The 20,905-nt window shown below is 40.1% G+C and overlaps 1 protein-coding gene across 1 annotated transcript in view; it reads left to right on the top strand.

The window, feature by feature from the left end:
- DOK6 (docking protein 6) overlaps positions 1-20,905 on the top strand; it is a 514,846-nt gene that overhangs the window by 293,388 nt on the left and 200,553 nt on the right. The window contains exons 4-5 of the mRNA XM_008261454.5: positions 2,436-2,555; positions 18,288-18,477. Of these exons, the coding sequence (XP_008259676.2) occupies positions 2,436-2,555; positions 18,288-18,477 (310 nt within the window). The remainder of the gene's footprint in view (positions 1-2,435; positions 2,556-18,287; positions 18,478-20,905) is intronic.

Raw genomic sequence — 20,905 nt, 5'->3', positions numbered from 1 at the left:
TTTAGAGAAGAATTCTAAATACCGGCACAGATAAACGAGGTAGCATGGTACGTTTTAAGCTTTTATTTAGTGAGAAAGATGCATAGGAGAGTGAGAGCTTTATTTAGGAGAGAGGTGAATAGGGGTTCATACCGAGCACCAGGAACCAGCCATGTGGAAGAGCAACTAGGCCTGTATCTGGGCCAGGAAGCCTAGAGCACATGGCCCGAAGGCCATGCGCCCTGGAGGCTACAGCAAGCCCCCTCCTGACAAGAGGCCAGGGAAGAAGAGCCCTGCACTGGGCCACACCATGTCCTGGCTTTTAACCCACTTTCCAAAGGAGAGTGGTTAATTAACCTGATTGGCTGGTGGGCACCCAGGTGTGGCCAGGTAGAGGAATGTGGCCACACAGGGGCCTGGCAAAGGCATCAGGTAGGGGCATGAGGCCACACAGGGGCGTGGCGAAGGCGTGGTCTTCCAGTTCACAAGTCTAACAATTTTAGCCTGTTTGCCTGCCTACTTCATTCCCCCTCAGAGACTTCAGACCTTAATCTTAAGGGGATGTTGATGGGCGTCGAGTCTCCATCTTCTGTAGCTGCTTCCTGCTGATTAGGGGCGCAGACCCTGCCTGTTCTCGGTCTGGAAGTCTCTGCCTATCTCATCTAATGAGTTCACTTCATGAGCCGGAGCTCTCTCAGTCACCAGCATTCTCAGTGTCTCCTGCATGGTCATCATTATTCTCAGAAGCTGCTGGGTTCTGCGGGGTTCTTTTAGATATAAATGAAGGTCCATTGTCACTCTGGAGTGACCGTGGGAGTCCAAAGTATGGCACAATGTCTTTCAACACGGCTTTAAGCATCGCATGTGCTTTCTCCGTTCGGGTCGAAAAGGCCTCTATCCATCCTGTAAAAGTAACAATAGACTAGAAGGCACCTATAATTGCTTGTTGGGAGCATATTGGTAAAATCAACATGCCAATCTTCACCTGGACATGTTCCCCTCCTCTGCACAGGAGTCAGCAGGGGAGGTGGCCTTATGTGGCCAGGGTTATTCTGTAAACATAGAGGCCAGGAGCGAGTCACTTCCTTTATGACCGTATTTAGTCCCTTTCCTCCAAAAGCTCGGGAGACCAGTTGTACTAAGGCATCTCTTCCCAAGTGGGTAGAGTTGTGTATCTCCTTAATAATTTTCCATTAAGTGGCCATTGGTAGCATAATTCTATGATTTAGCACCCACCATCCATTTGTGTTTTTAGTATAGCATCTCTGTTGGGCCCATTCATTCTCAGGCTCTGTTTAGTGAGGTTCCTTAGCCGCTTCCACAGATTGACGTATAAGGGCCATTTCCAAACTCTCCTGTGTAGCTGCTCTATCTGCTAGTGCAGTTCTCTGGTTAACATAGTTATCTCCCTTCTGATGTCCCTTGCAGTGGATGACGGCCACTTCTAAAGGCTCCAGTACTGCCTGAAGTAGAGCCAGTATCTCTTTTCCATATTTAACAGGGGCCAGTAAGCCCCTCTCTCTCCAGATGCTGTATGTGTATGTAACACAAGGAAAGCATATCTGGAATCTGTAATATATATATATATTAACTCGCTGGCCTTTTCCCAGCTGTAAAGCCCTAGTCAATGCAATAAACTGCGCCTTTTGGGCTGAAGTATTGTGTGGTAGTGCTTGGGCTTCTATCGTCTGCCTTTCTAACTCCTTCCTTCAGATAGCTGCTGCCATCAGTAAACCATTCGGCATCTGGACTTTCCAGAGGCTCATCTCGTAGGTCTGGCCTACTAGAGTACACCTGCCTACTTCAGAAGCATGTGAAAACTTTTCATTCTGTGTGGATAGAAGATACTCTAATGTTTCAAGCAAAGATGAAAATCTCCATGAATGTAAAGAAATGGGGGGGGCAGGTAATAATAGTAAAATGAATAATAATCTAAGAAACATCTTTGTTTTAATTGGAACTTTTGAAAGCAAAGATACTTGTAATATCCTACACTAATTTTCTTAAAGGATAACTGATTTTTTTGATGTTTGCAAAAAGAAAAATGATCCATTGCAGCTCAGAATGAATTGAAGATAAAACCTTCAACCAACACAAATTAAGTCAAATTCAGGAAAATATTCACTTGCCTGATTTAGTTTGACATTTTTCAACTATTAATTTTTGCTTTTCTCAGCAATGTCTTCCCAAAATTTAAATCAATCTAGTTAGGAAACAAATGTTTTCAGATTGATTTGTAAATGAGAAAAGTACCGTGGACTAACTTAAAAGCACTTGAAAATATGTTGCCCACCAACAAAAAATAATTGTGGGGTCATTTTTCACCTCCTGAATATGTTTTTATTGTTGTCCTAAGGCAGATGTTTGACTGGCCAGTTGCTGGGAGAGGACCCTGGCAGCCTCCCTCCCCGTGCCCTGTGGAGCGTGGCTGACTCGCTGCTGTGTCTCCTTTTCAGAGCTGGAGGCGGAGGAGTGGTGCAAGCATCTGTGCATGGAGTGCCTGGGGACGCGGCTCAACGACATCAGCCTCGGGGAGCCCGACCTGCTGGCAGCAGGGGTGCAGCGGGAACAGAATGGTAAGGGCGGGCTTGCGTTCCACCGCTGCAGAGTACTCCAGTAGTTGCCTAGCAAAGAAACTGGGAAAAACCTCAGGAATGCTTTGTGCTCGTCACTTTTTCTAGAGAAAATAAACTGATCAGTTATGAAATGACTTTCCCATGACAAGGTGGCACCTGGAGAACATGCTAAGGGATAACTCAGGTCTCCCAACTTCTTGTCTCTGCCTTTGCCATTCAGGCAAATGAGCATCTATCATGTTAACCCCTGCATGTGAGGCTTTGGAAGTCTAGCATCCCTAAATATTCTTCTTGAGAACTGTTACAAATTTAGTGTGTATACCAACACATTTGACTTATCAGGTTATCAATAACTTTCAGGGGATTTGGTTAATACTGCAAGCACAAAAAATGCTTCAGATGGAATCCCAAGATATCACAAAATTGAGATTTATGTGTCTAACACTGTTTATTTATCACACAATGCTCCAGTTTAGCAGACATTTCCAATGTCTCAATAATTCATGCTGCATGTTTGTGCCCAGCATAGCCAGATAATCAAATTGACCAAATGTAATCATTATTCAGTGTGTCAATATGTGAGCTCATAATTCTCCTTTTTAAAAGTAATTATTAGCAACCCATGATGATCTAGCAGTGTGAGACTAGGCACATTTCAGTGTTTCTCATTTCTAAGTGTCAGTGTTCAGAAAGAATGAAGGATATTGGTAAAACACCTTTGCCATTTATTAAAAAGAAATTCTGGAATATAGATAGATTAGGTTCCACAGGTAAAAATACACTTGTGCACGGTCGCTTTGATAATTATCATCTTGTTACCAGTAACATTGTTATTAACAACCATTATTCTATTAGCCCATTCAGGTACTATTATTTGAGGGTTTTTGCTGCCATTCAGATACTGTATTAGTTTTTTGCTAAAAATAAAAAAGCAAGTTTTTTCCTGCTAGTTGACCGCAAACACACGTAAGCACTAAGCATCGCCTCCACGAGAGTTTTTAGAAAGTCTCAAAAGCTTTCCTGTTGCTCTCTTGCTGGCTTCGTCTTCCTGTTCCAGTTCCTCCCCTGCACTTGCTCAGATTTCCATGCCCTGAATTGTTTTCTGAGAACTATGCTAAGCGGAGAATGTCCAAGACCGCACTGCTTAAAATAAGCTGCTCGTTCACAGTTTAAGACAAGAAGGGGAAGCTCTTACAGATAGGGACTTCTCGACCACTACATAAAGGCAGTGTGACAAAGTGAGAAGAAAGCAGGTGGTGGGTGGAGCACCATGTGCTGTCCGTGCAGGGTGGATGCTTCCACTTCACAGATTGGGAGTTGTACACTGTTTCCGTCCATAAACACTCTTCTTAGATCTGTTTTAGCAATCCTGACTTTATACAAAAGAATACACGTGCTTTCAAAAATGCAGTGAACAAACCTGTAAGTAATTATTTAGCTGCAGCAGGTACAGAAGGTATTATTTAAATAGTCCCTTAGGCCGGCGCCACGGCTCACTGGGCTAATCCTCCGCCTGTGGCGCTGGCACCCCAGGTTCTAGTCCCGGTCAGGGCGCCGGATTCTGTCCTGGTTGCTCCTCTTCCAGTCCTGCTCTCTGCTGTGGCCCGGGGAGGCAGTGGAGGATGGCCCAAGTGCTTGGGCCCTGCACCCACATGGGAGACCAGGAGGAAGCACCTGGCTCCTGCCTTCGGATCACTCGGTGTGCCGGCCGCAGTGCGCCAGCTGCAGTGGCCATTGGGGAGTGAACCAACGGAAAAGGAAGACCTTTCTCTCTGTCTCTCTCTCTCTCACTGTCCACTCTGCCTGTCAAAAAATAAATAAATAAATAAATAAATAGTCCCTTAAAGGTACACAGAACCCCATCAGGAAACTGGCACTATTACTTCAGTATAATTGCAGAGAAACACACACACGTTCCCTAAGGATTCTCAATGGGCAGTGCTGAAAGACAGATTCTTAGATGGGGAAAGCTGTGGTCTGCATACAGTTTGGCATGGTCCCCCAGGAGTCCGTGAGCTGGGAGCCTGGCCTTCCATGTGGGGGTTTCGGGAGGTGGTGGTACGTGTAAGAGGCAGGAAGTATTAGGCATGGGAAGGGCTGCCTTCAGGAGGCATTGGTGAGGCTCTCAGGTGACCCTGGTTAGTTCTCAGGAGAGGGTTGCTATGAAGGAGCAAGCCTGGCCCTGCCTCTGTTTCCTGTCTCACCGTGTGCTCTCCCTCCTGCACATGCCCCCACTACATCACCATGTACTGTGATGTCGTGCAGCCAGAGGGGCCCTCACCAGAGCCAGTGCCCGTGCTGGTTGGATGTTCAAGGACCATGAGCTGACAGTTTCTTTACAAGGCACCCAGCCTCAGGTATTTCCTCATAGCAATGGTAAACAAACATGGGGAGGGTTTCCTTTTCCCGGAAACACCTTTCAGTTGAGGAAGGTTCTGCCTTTGACTCCCAAGGCCATGGATCCCAGCACAGCCCAGGGCTCCTCGAGTCTGTGCCCTCTTTCTTTAAAGTAGGAAATCTAGTTGATACCTTTCCTCTTCTAATTTTAGCCCATTAGAGCTAGCTGAAACTTACAAAAGTTGCCATTCAAATTACAGGAGAACAATAAAAACAGACCTCGACAGAATGTGGAGATTTCAGATTCTATAATTGCTAGCTCAGTAATCTACTTTAGATCTATTTATTTATTTATTCCAAAGGCAGAGTTCACACAGACAGACAGGGAAAGACAGAGAGAAAGAGGTCTCCCTCCACTGGTTCACTCCCCAGATGGCCACAAAGACCAGGGCTGGGCTAGTCCAAAGCTAGGAGCCTGGAGCTTCTTCTGGGTTTCCCACGTGGGTGGCAGGAGCCCAACACTTGGGCCATCTTCTAGTGCCTTCCAGGCACATTAACAGGGAACTAGATCAGAAGTGGAGCAGCCAGGACTCGAACTGGTGCCCATATGGGATGCTGGTGTTGCAGGCACCAGTCTTACCCACTATGCTGCAATGTTGGCCCCATGCTAGCTCAGTGATTTTGCTGTATGTGTGCAGCTGGGAAAGAATCCCACATGTAAATTGGCACACTTTCTTACATGCATGGGTCAATTTTCCTACTTCCTAATCAAGAAGCTTCCTCATACCTGTGATAATTCCATGGTAAGGGTCTCTGAATGCCAGCAAGCTGTACAACCTCATGGCCAAGAGACTAAGATTCCCTTTAACCAGTTTTGCCCAACTCCAATGTCGGGTCTGGTGGTTGCCTTGGACACAACACCTCCTCCCTGGAAATTATACCCACTTACCTAAAATATGTAGGGGAAGTATTCATTGTTCCAGCTAGCCAATTAAAGTCTTAAAAAGTAAAACCTGTCCTTCTACTGACTCTCAAACACTATTCAAGCATAACATTTTTAAATAAAATCATTAAATTCCTAAATGCTAGTTTGAAGTCATTCTTATGTACAAATTAAATTATTGATGAAAGATTAGTCATTATAGATTGAAGTTTTTTTTCTTTAAAGACTTATATTTTATTTATTCATCTGTTTGTTTGAAATGCATAGCAACAGTGGAGCCAGGGGATGAGACAGAGAGATGGAGACAGAGTCTCCCATCTACTGGTTTACTTCCCAGAGGCCTTTAACACCAGAACCAGGCCATGCCAAAGTGAAGAATCAGACTCCATCCAGGTCTCCCACTTCAGAGTGTTGGCCGGAAGCTGAATCAGAAGCAGAGGTGGGACTCAACCCCAGGCACTCTGATTTGGGATGCAAGCCTCTCAAGCAGTGGCTGTGCCATAACACCTCCTCAGAACGTTATTTTATTACTTTGTCAGTCATGTGTTTCGATTCAGCTTTAATGTTTTCTCCTAAGAGATAAGATAGCTGTGCATGCAGAGTTGCTGAGACAAATTACATTAATGTGACTGGTGGGATCCTGCAGTATTCTGTCATCAGGGAAACCCCCATGACTTGGTCTTGATCACAGACTTCGCTTGACATTCAAAATTGCTATTTCTCCTCTAGTGTTTTCCTGACTTCAGACAGCTTGGTCTTTATTTACTCTGAGATTAGCTAAGAATAGACATTTATGCAAATCATTTTCAAAGGTGAAAGATAATGTGTGTTGCTGAGATAAAAGTGTTATTGATTAAATTCTTTGCTGTAATCATCTTTATCTAGTGCTGTCAGATGCTTTCATATTGACTCAGAATCTGTGTTTAGGGGAAAGTTAGAAAGTAGAAGTTTCTCTCTCTCACTCATACACACACACACACACACTTCTTCTTAGACTTACGATCTAAGTGCATTATGCCATTAGTGATAATGCCATCAGTGCATTATGTATATATTTCATACTTCAACTACTTAACAACTTGTAGGATCTCCAGTTCTTTCAGTATTTAAGATGGTGTACACCGACCTTGGAAATTATTAACCAATGGTGTTATAGTCGGTTATTTATAAAAGATTCATGGCCCATAATTGCAATTCTGGAAAACAAACATCGTGTATTAATCATTAATAGCAAGAGTGAACATCACATTCAAGAAGTAACTGACTTGCAGGAAACTCCAGCATTTGCAGTTGGAAGTGCACACAGAGGATGTGTCCAGTGGGCTATTGATGCAAGAGATTTCCATCTGGCACCAAAAAAGTAACCTGGGACTTGTGAGCGTGCCTTTTTGTTCATGTACAGGTGGAAGGACTAAAACCTCGCTGAGGTAGACTGGATTCTTGTGAGACTGGCTCTGAACTGCAGATGGGATTCATGACTGCTCAGTGACTCTCCCATCCTCCTACTCTTGCAGCTGCCCAAAGCACATTTTCAGAACAAAAAATGGTAGTAGTGCAAGAGAAGATGCTCCAACTTGCAGTACCAATTAAGCCCCTATACATTTTGTATCTACTAACATCCTACTGGTTAAAGATTTCTGTATGTTGAATTTATGTCCTACAACTTTACTGAATTCTCTTATGAGTTTTAATAGTATCTTTGTGGAATCTTTTGGTTCCCCTATGTTAAGGATAATGTAAAATGCAAACAGGGATAATTTGACTTCCTCCTTTCTAATTTTTGTCCCCTCAATGTATTTTTCTTGCTTAATGTTTCTGGCTAAAACTTCCAGAACTATAGTGAATAATGATTATAAGATTAGGCATCCTTGTCTAATTCTGGATCTTAGTGGAATGCTTACAGCTTTTCACCATTCAGTATGATGCTGGCTGTGGTTTGTCAAATATTGCCTTGATTGTGTTAAGGTATGGTTCTTCTATACCCAAGTTTTTAAAGTTTTTCTCATGAAGGGATGTTGTGTTTTACCAAATGCCAAATGCTTTCTCTTCATCTATTGTCATAGTCCTGTGGTTTTTATCTTTGATTTTGTCGATGTGAGGTATCATGTTTATTGATTTGCATATGTTGAACCATCAATACATGCCTGGGATAAATCCCAGTTGGTCTAAGTGGGTGACCTTTTTGATATGTTGTTTACATTCAATTTGCTAGTATTTTTGAGCACTTTTGCATTTTTCTTCTTCAGGGATATTGGTCTGTGTTTCTCTTTCTTTGCTGTATCTTTGTCTGGTTTGGGAAATAGGGTAATATTGGACTCATAGAATAATTTTAGAAGGGTCCTCCTTTTCACTTGTTTTGAATACTTTAAGAAGAATCAGGATTACATCTTCCTTAAATGTTTGGTAGAATTCAGCAATGAAGCCATCCGATTCTGGGCTTTTCTTTCTTGGGAAATTCTTTGCTACTGATTAAATCCCAGTCTTGGTTATTGATTTGTTCAGGTTTCTATGTCTTTGTGCCTAAATTTTGGTAGATTGTATGTGTCCAGAAATCTATCAAAATTTTTCCCATTTATTTGCATATAGTTCTTTGTAATAATACCTAATTACTCTTTGCACTTATGTGGTATCAATTATAATATCTCCTTTTTCATCTCTGATTTTATTAATTTGGGTGTACTCTCCTTTGGTTAGTTGGGCCAACAGCTTATCAATTTTGCTTATTTAAAGAAACCCAGCTTCATTTCATTAATATTTTGTATAGATTTTTTAGTTCTATTTTATTTATTTATTCTGTAATTTTTATTATTTCTTTCCTCCTTCCAATATGGAGTTTGGTTTGTTCTTGTTTTTCTAGCTCCTTGAGATGCATTGTTGCAACATTCATCTGATACCTTTCCAATTTTTTTGATTTAGGTACTTGCTGCCATAAACTTTCTTCTTACTGCTTGTGCTGTCTGCCATAAGTGTCGATATGTTGTGTTTTCATTTTCATTCATTTCACAGAGTTTTTATTTACCTTTTGGTTTCTTGTATGACCCAGTGTTCATTTAGGGGCATGTTGTTCATTTTCTATGTGTTTGTATATTTTCTAGAGTTTCTTTTATTGTTAATTTCCACCTTCATTCCATGTGGTCAGAAAAGATACATGATATGATTTCAATATTTTTTAATTTGTTGAGACTTGTTTTATAGCCTGGTTTATAGTTCGTCCTTGAGAATATTTTATGCATTGATGAAAAGGATGTGTATTCTTTAGCTGTAGGATAAAATATTCTGTTATCTATTAGGTCCATTTGGTATGTTGTATAGATTAGCTCTGTTGTTTCTTTGTTTAATTTTTTAGTCTGGTTGACCTATCCATTGATGAAAGTCGTGTGCTAAAGTTCCCTGTCATTAGTATATTGCAGTTTATGTGTCTCTTTAAATCCATTAATATTTGTTTTATTAAACTGGGTGCCCTTGGGTTAGGCATATATCTGTATTTACTGTAGTCAAATCTTCTTGAATTGATCCCTCAATCATTATATAATGACCCTCTTTGTCTCTTTAACAGTTTTTGTCTTAAAATCTATTTTATCTCACATGAGTATAGCTACCCCTGCTCATTTTGATTTCCATTTTATGGAGTATTTTTTTTTACCATCATTTCACTTTCTGTCTGTGTGTATCTTTATTGGTGAAGTGTGTTTCTTGTAGGCAGCATATAAGTGAGTCTTGTTTTTATTAAGTAATTAGCCAGTGTGCATCATTTTATTAAAGAATTTAGTCCATTTACTTTCAAAGTTATAATTGAAGACCAATGATTTGGTCCTGTCATTTTCACATAAATATCCCTATTGTTTGCTTGACTCTCCTTTGTGCTTTTACTACCAGGTCTTCTGCCCTGGCATTCTTTTGTGATGCTGATTATCCTTCTCTCCTTCTGTATATAGTACCTCCTTAAGTATCCTTTGTCAGGTTACCTGGGTTGTGAAAAATTCTTTCAATTTTGCTTGTCCTGCTTGATACTCATTTCATCTTCATTTATGAATGAGACCTTCACTGGCTAAAGTCTTCTGGGTTGGCAGGTTTTTTTTTTTTTTCTTTTAGGACTTGGACTATTCTCATACATTATTTTAATTGAGAAATCTATTATCAGTCTGATAGGACTTACTTTAAAAGTGTTCTGGAATTTCTCTCTTCCAAACTTTAAAGTATTCTAAATTTGGCTGTAGTGTGGTGGTGAGGATTTTTTTCTGATCATGCTGATTTTGGATTATATATGCTTCTTGTATTTGGATGTCCATATCTTTCCCCATATCAAGTGAATTTTCTGCTGTTATTTCACTGAATAGGTTTTCTAAGACATTCTTATTTTCCATAGCTTCAGGAACTCCTAACACTCTTATATTTGGTCATTTATTTGATTGTATCCCTCAGATCTCAAACACTGTTTTGGTCTTTCTAATATTCTTCTTCTTTTTTTTTTTTTTTGTCTGATTGTGATATTTCAAAAGAGCTGTCCTCTATATTGGATATTCTTTCCTTTGCCATACCAAGTCTGTTGTTAAGACTTTCTATTAAATTTTTATTTGATTTTTTAACTACTTCATTTCTAACATTTATTTTATTTTTTCAGTGCCTCTATCACGTTTCAGAATTTCTCCTCCACACCATGTACTGATTTCCTTATCTCATTGAACTGTTTCTCTATGTTTTTGAGTAAGTCTACAATCATTCTTTTGAATTATTTTTCTGACATTTCACCAGTCTCCCATTCTTCACAGCCTAATTCAGTGAATTAATGTGCTACTTCTGTGGAGTCATATTGCCTTCCTTGTTCATGGTTTTGTGTTTCTACACTGAGCTTGGCATGTCTGTGAAATCAGTCACTTGTTCTATCTCCTGGTGGTAGAGCAGTGTGAGGGAGAATTTGAGTACGAAGTTGCAGTGGTTTCTGTCTTCACTATGATGAATCTGAGGTGTGGGTGCGAGATGGGGCTGATAGCCAAACAAGCAGACATGAGCCAGCATTTGGTCCTACAAAGATTGGTGAGTTTGTGGACCAAGAGAATATCTTACACTCAGCTGACTTAATCCTCTTGAGACTGCCCCACAGCAGGGCAGCGTTGAGAAGAGCCTCCAGAAGAGGGCGCTGCAGTGCAGACAGGGGCTCCCGGTGCTGAGGAATGATGTGTGGTCAGGGCACCTCCTCTCCAGAGAGCAGGACGACATGGAGATCTGGGCTTGTGAGTGGTTCTCAGGAACATAACGTACGTGCCCAAAGGGAGAGTCAACATCTGAGTGCCATCCTTGTCTTTGCCATTCACATTCAAGAGGAAATTTCTAATAATCCCCACTAGTCAGAGGAATGTTTTTACTTTTGCCTCTCATTCCTCTCATCCTCAAGAAACCAGAACAAAAACAAGGGAAATTATGCAGGAAAGATGGGCTGGGACCAGTGAGAAACAGACTACTGTGCCTTTCTGGATCCTGAACAATGGACCCGAGGTGGAAAAGTGGAATCTTCAATGTATATGACCCTTTAAAGTTCTCAGTTGCACCAGTCAGTTAACCTGACACAGCTGACAGTGAATTAGGCACTAAGGCATCAGCCTGGCATGCTGCTGGGGGCAAGAAGAAAAAATTTCATAGTTAGTTGAGAGCAGCGGTAGAAGAAAAATCACCCTTTGTCCTAAATTCCACCCTACTAAGCCTGGGTCTTCAAAGAAACCAGCTGCATTAAGAAATTTAAACAATGTTTCCCATAAATATTGGGTCTTCTGATCAAATTTGGAAAAATATCTGCTTGAATGTTCTTTCCATTTATAATCTTAGTTAATCTTTGAATTTATTTTGACTAGTCAGTTTTTGGTTTTTTGTTTTGTTTTGTTTTTCACAGGCAGAGTGGACAGTGAGAGAGAGAGAGACAGAGAGAAAGGTCTTCCTTTGCCGTTGGTTCACCCTCCAATGGCCGCCACGGCCAGCACGCTGCGGCTGGCGCATCACGCTGATCCGAAGGCAGGAGCCAGGTGCTTTTCCTGGTCTCCCATGCGGGTACAGGGCCCAAGCACTTGGGCCATCCTCCACTGCACTCCCGGGCCATAGCAGAAAGCTGGCCTGGAAGAGGGGCAACCAGGACAGAATCCAGCACCCCGACCGGGACTAGAACCTGGTGTGCCGGCGCCGCAAGGCGGAGGATTAGCCTATTGAGCCAAGGCGCCGGCCGACTAGTCAGTTTTATGAATATAGAGTGAGTTTTACTTTATGGAATCAATGACTAATGGAAACAACTAAGTGAAATTCAAAATTATAAGTAAATTATCCAGTTAATAGCAGCTTACACTAATCATTACACAACCAGTTTACATATATAAATACATGCAGGGGTCAAATCAATTTAAATTACTTAAGAATGCTTAATATTTTAATTAAAAAGTCTTAGCAAACATTTAAGTTTCTACTCAATGGAAGACCCTGGAATTGAAAATCTGGAAATCAAGAAACATAGAGGAGCCAGTGCTGTGGCATAGCAGGTAAACCCACCACCTGCAGTACCAGCGTCCCTTATGGGCTCTGGTTCATGTCCCAGCTGCTCCACTTCTGAACCAACTCTCTGCTATGGCCTGGGAGAGCAGTAGAAGATGGGCCAAGTTCTTGGGCCCCTGCACCCACGTGGGAGACCCAGAAGAAGCTCCTGGCTCCTGGCTTCAGATTGGCCCAGCTTAGGCCATTGTGGCCCTTTGGGGAGTAAACCAGTGGATGGAAGACCCCTCTGTCTCTCTTTGGCAATGCTTCTCTGTAACTCTGCCTTTCAAATAAATAAATAAATCTTAAAAAAAAAAAAAAAAAGAAAAAGAAAGAAAAGAAACAGAGAATGCAGTGGGAGTGGTTCAATGTCTAAGTCCTCATGTCACCAAAACCCTCAAGAATGCCTCTCTCCCTGTGGGGGGCTTTCCATTTTGAATCATGCTTGGATGTTAAGAGGAATAGAAGGTAAAAGTGTAAGCTCACCTCGCTGAGCTGAAGTTATTGTTAGATTTAATGCCCCTCCTTGATGACTTTTTGTGTGCATTGATCTCCTGGTTTCCAAATATTTAGGTGTAATACTTCATTCCACATTCCATCCTTTACTTTTGATCTAATCTTCAAACCTATGACTTCTAACACCTGGAACTCAGCAGGACTCTTCACTGTATAAACAGTGCATTGGCTTCTAAATCCCAAATGTGTTCTGAGAAAACTATCAGGCAGACGATGAACTTTGTTCATGTGGTCACAGGGCACCGAATGGTCACCATGTGTTTGATCATCTGATAAGTAAATTCCAAAACCTATTTTTAAAAAATAGTCTCATTTATTATGAGGGAAACCTTGCTCAACATATATGTCTGTAGTCCAGTTTACTTTTTTAAAAATGTTCCCACTTGTTCTACAAAATACGAGTTAATAAGAAACTGTTTGAAAAGCTCATCACTCATCTACTCATTAACTGGTGTCTTGCTTCATGTCAGAAACTCCCACTCTGATCCTTTGCCTTTTACTTCAGCCTCAGACTTGCCTTACCTCCACCCTGTAGGCTCAGACTGTTAGCTGTGCATTCATATGGCCACATACAAGTGTTTCAGCCAGCGACAGACAACATATACAGTAGTGGTTCCATAAGATTCTATGAAACTTTCCTATTGCCTAATGAAGTCTCAGCCATTGTAACATCCTAGTGCAATATATTATTCACATGTTTGTGGTGATGAAGATGTGGAAAAAACCTACTGTACTGCCAACCCTATAAAAGTAAGACACATGTAATTATGTATAAGACATACTACTTGGGGCTGGTGCTGTGGCTCACTTGGTTAATCCTCCACTTGTGGCGCCAGCATCCCATTTGGGCACTGGGTTCTAGTCCCGGTTGCTCCTCTTCCAGTCCAGCTCTCTGCTGTGGCCCAGGAAGGCAATGTAAGATGGCCCAAGTGCTTGGGCGCCTGCACCCGCATCGGAGACCAGGAGGAAGCACCTGGCTCCTGGCTTCGGATCAGCACAGCACACTTGTCGTGGCAGCCATTTGGGGGGTGAGCCAAGGGAAGGAAGACCTTTCTCTCTGTCTCTCTCTCTCACTGTCTAACTCTATCTGTCAAATAAAAAAAAGACATACTACTTGATAATGATAATAAATAACCAAGTCACCATTTTGAGTTTGCTACTCTACACTTTTGACATTATATTGTAGTGTATGCCTTCCACTTATCAAAAACGTTCTCTGTAAAATAGTATGTCTTAGGCTGGCAACAGCCATGCTCATCTTGGGTATCTTATATCTTGATTTCCCTTGTTCTCATTGTAATCTTTCATTGTTTTGTCCATTATGGCCTATATATATATATATATATATAAACACTAGCTAACCTCAGTCTGCCATGGGCTTTTCTATGTACGCTTATGTAAACAGTCTAAGAAGTTTGCACAGTGTTTGTGTGCTATTAAAAGTGCCTGACCCATTATCCATCATTAAGCAGCAATGATATTTGGGTTAGTTTTTGCGTTAAACTACATCTATTTAACAACTCATAGTCGAGAAGGGAAGATTTCAGTCTGTCTCAGGGCTGGTGACCCATTCAGTCTCCCCACCCTCTGCCTGTGGTCTCACTGCCCCTCTTCCGTGTCAGTTTTTCCTCAGTATACTACCCTGTGTCTCCAGTCCTGCATCTACTCTAACATTCCTACTTCCTTAGTGATATTTTACAATGAGTTTCACAAATCAATAGTTCTCAAAGTGCGGCCCCCAAAGCAGCAGTGTCAACACCTCCTAGGGCTAAGCAGAAATGTGCATTATCAGCATCTAACGCAGACCTGCGGTGCCAGAGATGATGGAGAAGGCCACGCTTAGCACAGTAAAGTTAGACAGTACAGACCAAAGAATGTTCATAAGTCTAAAAAGTGACGTGATTAGAGAGTGATTGAAAATGTGTGCCTGCTACAGTGATTTCACTAAGACAAACATTTTTAAAAAATCATTTTAGTGGAGTCAATTTTAAACACTGCATATTGAAATGATCTTTCCAATGAAAGCCTTAACAAATTTTAGTAAAACAATGTGTTTTATATTACCAAAGGAATAAAATAGTGTCTTTGAAGCAAAGGCAGAACGCTTCCTCATTCCAGTAGAATTCAATGAAGCATTGACAGGTATTGTGTATCCTCCTCTGCAGGTGCTTAGTTTTCTGAAGGATTAAATTAATCCACTTTTTAATTGAATATGAAATCCTTTGAGTTTGACCTTTAGGTGATAGTGGATTTTTGAATATTTGAAAATTAAAAATATTATTCCATTAGGTATGCACCCTGTATGTTGTAAGAAATAGCATCCAAAGGAAGATTGCAGATTTCTAAACCATAGCAGAAGGATTGAGTTGCTAGGTTAAAAAGAGAAGTAGAGGGACAGGCGCTGTGGCGCAGCAGGTTAAAGCCCTGGCCTGAAGCGTCAGCATCCTGTATGGGTGTCAGTTCTAGTCCTGGCCTCTCCACTTCCCATCCAGCTCTCTGCTATGGCCTGGGAAAGCAGTAGAAGATGGCCCAAGTCCTTAGGCCCCTGCACCCACATGGGAGACCCGGAAGAAGCTCCTGGCTCCTGGCTTTGAATAGGTGCAGCTCTGGCCATTGCAGCCATCTGGGGAGTGAACCAGTGGATGGAAGACTTCTCTCTCTCTTTCTGTCTCTATCTTTCTCTGTAACTCTGTCTTTCAAATAAATAAAATAAATCTTCAAAAAAAATAAAGAGAGAAGTATAAGGCAGGTGAGAGGACAGGAGCACCATAGACAAATTCTCCTGGTTTATATTGCATAGGGATAGCACCTCTGGTCAGGTTATTCAATTATTTTTATTTGTTTATAAACATGCCTAAATGATTTTGATAAGTAGAGCCTTATATTTTATAAGTATTATTAAATTCACTTATTTACCTCTTTCTAGGCTTCGCCAGTGTCTAGTATGATATTTGAGCTCTTTCCCTGTTTATTATCTTAGAATATTGCACACACGGATATTACAGTGAAAATATAGAGGTTCTTCCGTGTTCTCTGCTAAATGGAAGGTTTAACACACCATTCATTTGAAGAACACTCAGTGTCAAGGTTATTTTTTCCTGTATACTTTTTAAATATCAAACCATGGGCATGAATATCAAGGGTCAGCACAGCCTTAGGCAACAGTAGCACTGGTTAATGATGTTTATTTCCATATTTTGTAAGAAGTGTTATTTCAAGGCATTTTGGCAATAATTCCTTGGTTTCTATCTTCATTCTAAAACTTAAGTAAAAGAAAGAAGGTTGAAAATATGATTTACCTCCTCCCTTTAAAAAATTGTATGTTTTATTGCCATGTCTTGATTAATTAATTAAATAATTTCTTACCTGAAATGCAGAGAGAGACCAAGACACAGAGACAGACGGAAATCTTTCATCCACTAGTTCATACCCCTTTTGGGTATAAACACAACATCACTGGCTATGTCAGGACAAAGCCAGGAGCCCAGAATTCAGTCCAGGTCTCCAATGTGGGTGGAGCTGACCCAAGTAATTGGCCCATCATCTTCTGCCTCCTAGAGTTGGGACTTGAACCCTGGCTCTCAGACTGGGGGTTCAGACATTGTAAACGTCATCTTAACTGCCGTACCAAATGCTTACTGCTGCTTACATTTTTATAACAATGTAGTTCCTTTGCACAAGGAATGTTGCTGACCTATGATTAAATTCCAATGTGAAGTTGAACTTCATCAAATGGTCTTGACATGCATTGTCTATATACCTGAGCCACCACATGGGGTCTAGTTTTCATTTACACTCTTAGATGAGATCATGCTTCTTTGCTTTGTTACCTCTAATCCCATTGGAGTGGAATTATGACAGGAATTTGAGTGATGTATTTAATGTTATATGTTGATACTTGGTTGCACACAAGAATTTTAATGATACAGCTATTTGGGCTTTTTCTTTGCAGATGATTAGTGGAACAATGTTCTTTCTTCGTTTTTCAGCTACAAAATTGATCTCAATGTCATTTCTTTAGAAAATAAATGTAAAATCCATACATACTAACTTCATAGGTCAATAATCTAAGTAGAAAATCAAATCATCACATTATCTTTTGTCCCAAAATATCCAGATACATGATTATAAATATTGTCTTCATGGTTACTAAATTTTAAGCTGTCATGCTTAAATTAATTTAACCCACTTGAAATCTGAATCTTGATTTTTGGCATCATAGAATTTTTACTGGGTAAAATGCCTACCAGAGCAGAGTCTTATCACACAGAATATTCTAGCTCAGTACCAGAAAGCATTTAGCACAGAAGACCATGGCACTTTGATGGATAATAGCACATTCCTAAGCCTGTTCCTCTCCCAGCTGCAGCTGCACTATTACATTTCTCAAAATAATTAATTTGACAGCACTGCCTTTAAAGAAGTCTTCACAATTAAATTCCAACTCACAGAGATATATCCGGCAGTAATTCTTGAACTTTTGTTATCATGACCCATTATTTTTTTTTTGCAATTCCTCAATTCTTGCATTCTCTAGTCACCATGGTATATATTTATCTCCTCACAGTTAACCAATATTTATTGATCCCTTACTATAAACCAAAGGGACATTTTGCTGGGCACTTTATGGGGCATACCACATTCTTTACTTCCTGGAACTTGCAAACTAACTTTATTTTTCAAAAATGAAATGCATTGAATAGAACCAAGGGCTGCAGAATTTTAGAATAGCCTTTGAGATGCCCAGAAAGTTGCAAAGCAAAGTTTAGAATTGTTGCTTCAAAATCAGATTTTTCAAACACAGAATATCCAGACATGAAAAACAGTTCTGTATGTTTATTTCGCTTACCAAGACAATGCCTTAAGTTATGCAGAAGGTGTCAATAAATACCAGCTATTATCATAGGCTGAGTAAGACCATAATACAATTGTGTATAGATTAAAACAATTATTTTTGCAGTGTATAAATGCTAGTGAGTCAGTCGGAGCCTACATTAGATATCACCTGTCACAAAAGTGAATTTGAGTAAGTTCTTGCTTAACTAGAATAAATAAGGCATTTCTCACATCAGTTGTGTCTATGATGTCCACTTAAATTAGCTGAAACTGCAGAGACAACACCATCTGTGCAGAGACTGCACCTCATGTTTACCCTATTTTTCCATCATACAATTTAATAATTGAACTCTCACTATAGAGAATGCATGCCAGGAAAAGTTGAAAGTGAGTGAATGAATGAATGATTAAGAATAATGAATCCCTATGTTCATACATAGAATGGGAAGAGGGAATGTTTTGTGATCTACATCGATGTCACCAAGGGAGGCAACAATGCTTTCTGAAGTCTGAAGACACAAAAGTCAATGCAGAGCTGCCTTGGTCACGCCTCCTGTACTTAATTGCCTGCATTCTTTGTTTCTCTGTAGAACGATTCAATGTGTATCTGATGCCAACACCAAATCTGGATATTTATGGTGAATGCACAATGCAGATCACTCATGAGAATATCTATCTCTGGGATATCCACAATGCCAAGGTCAAATTGGTGATGTGGCCTCTTAGCTCGCTGAGAAGATATGGTCGAGACTCAACGTGGTTCACCTTTGAGTCAGGAAGGTAAGTTCTAACGCAGTGACCTACTGCAGGAGGAGGGGGCAGACTCCTAAAAGGAAGTTTCTCTCTGCCATTACAGACAATGGGATGACCGCAGGTTGTTTTTGTTGGTTTGTTTTATACAGAGTAGAAGTTAACATGTATATAATTTTTTCAGGTTCTTGTTGATACTTTGGATACAGTGGTGCTAATTCTGTGGCAGGTTAATTACCCCATTCAAAATGACTTCCTTCTCTTACAGTAACATCGAATTAGTTTCATGATTATTCTAATAATGTGATACACTTTGCAGTTTTATTACAATACGTTTTTTGCATGCAGTAAGATTTCCATGTTAAATGTGTCCCTGTTCACATTTGTTTCTGAAATTTTCATTAACAAATAATGTTAAATTTAATATAAAATTATATATATATTGCCACTCCGGTTTGAGATAAGGTAATGTATTTCTCATTCATACAGATGTTTATGTTAATAACATTAGTTAAGTTTAATATTAATTAAGAATGACTGAAGAAATGTTGGCAGATCCATAACTTATGAGACATGTAACTCAAATTTTAAACCTAGTCAAGAAAGGCAAATATGTCAGTTTCTTCAGCACAGCATATGGTTGGAACCCATAAATGTTTGAAGTGTACACTTGATTCACAGCCATTATTCATGAATATAGATTTAGACATGAGCCACAACCAATCAAATGTATGTCTTTATGCTGGGTCACTTTGTGACATTGTCACACAAACAAGATAAGCCTGCTGTTTGGGGGCTCCATATAAGAAAGAGATGTTTGATACATCAGTCTTCACACAGGTATATAATTTATCACATTCTTAAAATGCATCTGCAGTCCTAGAAGATAATTATGAGGTGTCACTGCATTTCATATAGCAATTTTAAAATTCATAATTTTCCTCTTAAAAACTGTTAAATATTTATTCAAGGTCAGATTCTATCACTGTCTAAGGTAAGTTGTGTGTCCCTTAAAAATCTAAGAAAAAAAATCCTGACCTGGATGATTTTACTAGTTGGAGCCAATTTGCAGTAAGGAAAATTGCCTCCACCACACTGATTTCTCTGCAAACTCTTGGATCTTGTGTTTACTTAACAGTTATGAAATCATTCAACTACCTATTTCCATCCACCTGGATGTTGAGAGTCTAATATCCACACTCTGGATAAATAATGAGGAGGAAAAGTTTTCATAAGAAAGTAAATATTTTTAAACATCTTCACTATTTTAAAAAATTTTTGTTTATGAGAAAGGGACTTTTTTAGGGGTTCACTGACCTAACAATCTGATACATTTATTTTACTGGCCTTAAAGTGACTATCCCTATGAAAAGCAACTGAATATTTTTTCTCCTCACTGGGCAAACTTTGAGATCCTCTCCTGGGCATCTTTGTGTGCATACCTAACATCTTTTCTTACGCAGAATAATTTTTCTTGTGTGTTCATCATTTCAATAGGTTTCCTTTTTTTAGAGAGTTTTTATTTAATAAATATAAATTTCATAGGTACACCTTTTGGAATATAGAAGTTCTTCCCCCCCCCCATACCTGCCCTCCCATCCGTATTCCTGCCCCACCTCCTACTCCCTCTCACATCTCATTATTACTTAAGATTCATTTTTAATTATGTTTATATACAGATGACCAACTCTATACTAAGTAAAGATTTCAACAGTTTGCACCCACATAGACACACAAAGTATGAAGTACTGTTTGAAGACAAATTTTACCATTAATTCTCATAGCACAACTCATTAAGGACAGGGGTACTACATGGGGAGCAAGTACACAGTGACTCTTGTTGTTGTTTTAACAATTGACACTCTTAATTTTGACATCAGTGATCACTCGAGGCTCTTGTCATGAGCTGCCAAGGCTATGGAAGCCTTTTGAGTCCACAAACTCTGTCAGTATTTGGACAGGGCCATAAGCAAAGTGGCAGTTCTCTCCTCCCTTCAGAGAAAGGTACCTCCTTCTTTGATGGCCCCTTCTTTCCACTGGGATCTCATTCACAGAGATCTTTCATGTAGGTCATTTTTTTGCCACAGCATCTTGACTTTCCATGCCTGAAATTCTCTCATGGGCTTTTTAGCCAGAGCTGAATGCCTTAGGGGCTGATTCTGAGGCCAGAGTGCTGTTTAGGGTGTTTGTCATTCTATGAGTCTGCCGTGTGGTTTCTACTCAAATAACAAGTATTCTTTCCTTTTCAGTAACTTTGCAGAATTTTCACCCCATTTGTACCTGTCCACATTAGTCTTTGTCAATTTCTTGTTCCTTTAATCTTTAATGAGAGTGAACTGAACCTGCACAGATGTTTGAATCAACATTCTCAACCAAAACAGCAAGTTACTCAATGTACAACTTGTCTTATTGAATAATCAACATGAATTGGTCTTGTACAATCTTGATTTTTAAAAGC

This window comes from Oryctolagus cuniculus, chromosome 10, assembly GCF_051225735.1.
Source record: "Oryctolagus cuniculus isolate XC-2025 breed Fujian yellow rabbit chromosome 10, ASM5122573v1, whole genome shotgun sequence".
NCBI classification, from domain to species: domain Eukaryota; kingdom Metazoa; phylum Chordata; class Mammalia; order Lagomorpha; family Leporidae; genus Oryctolagus; species Oryctolagus cuniculus.
The sequence above is the reverse complement of the archived record's forward strand: the minus strand, read 5'-3'. Positions and strand labels throughout refer to the sequence as shown.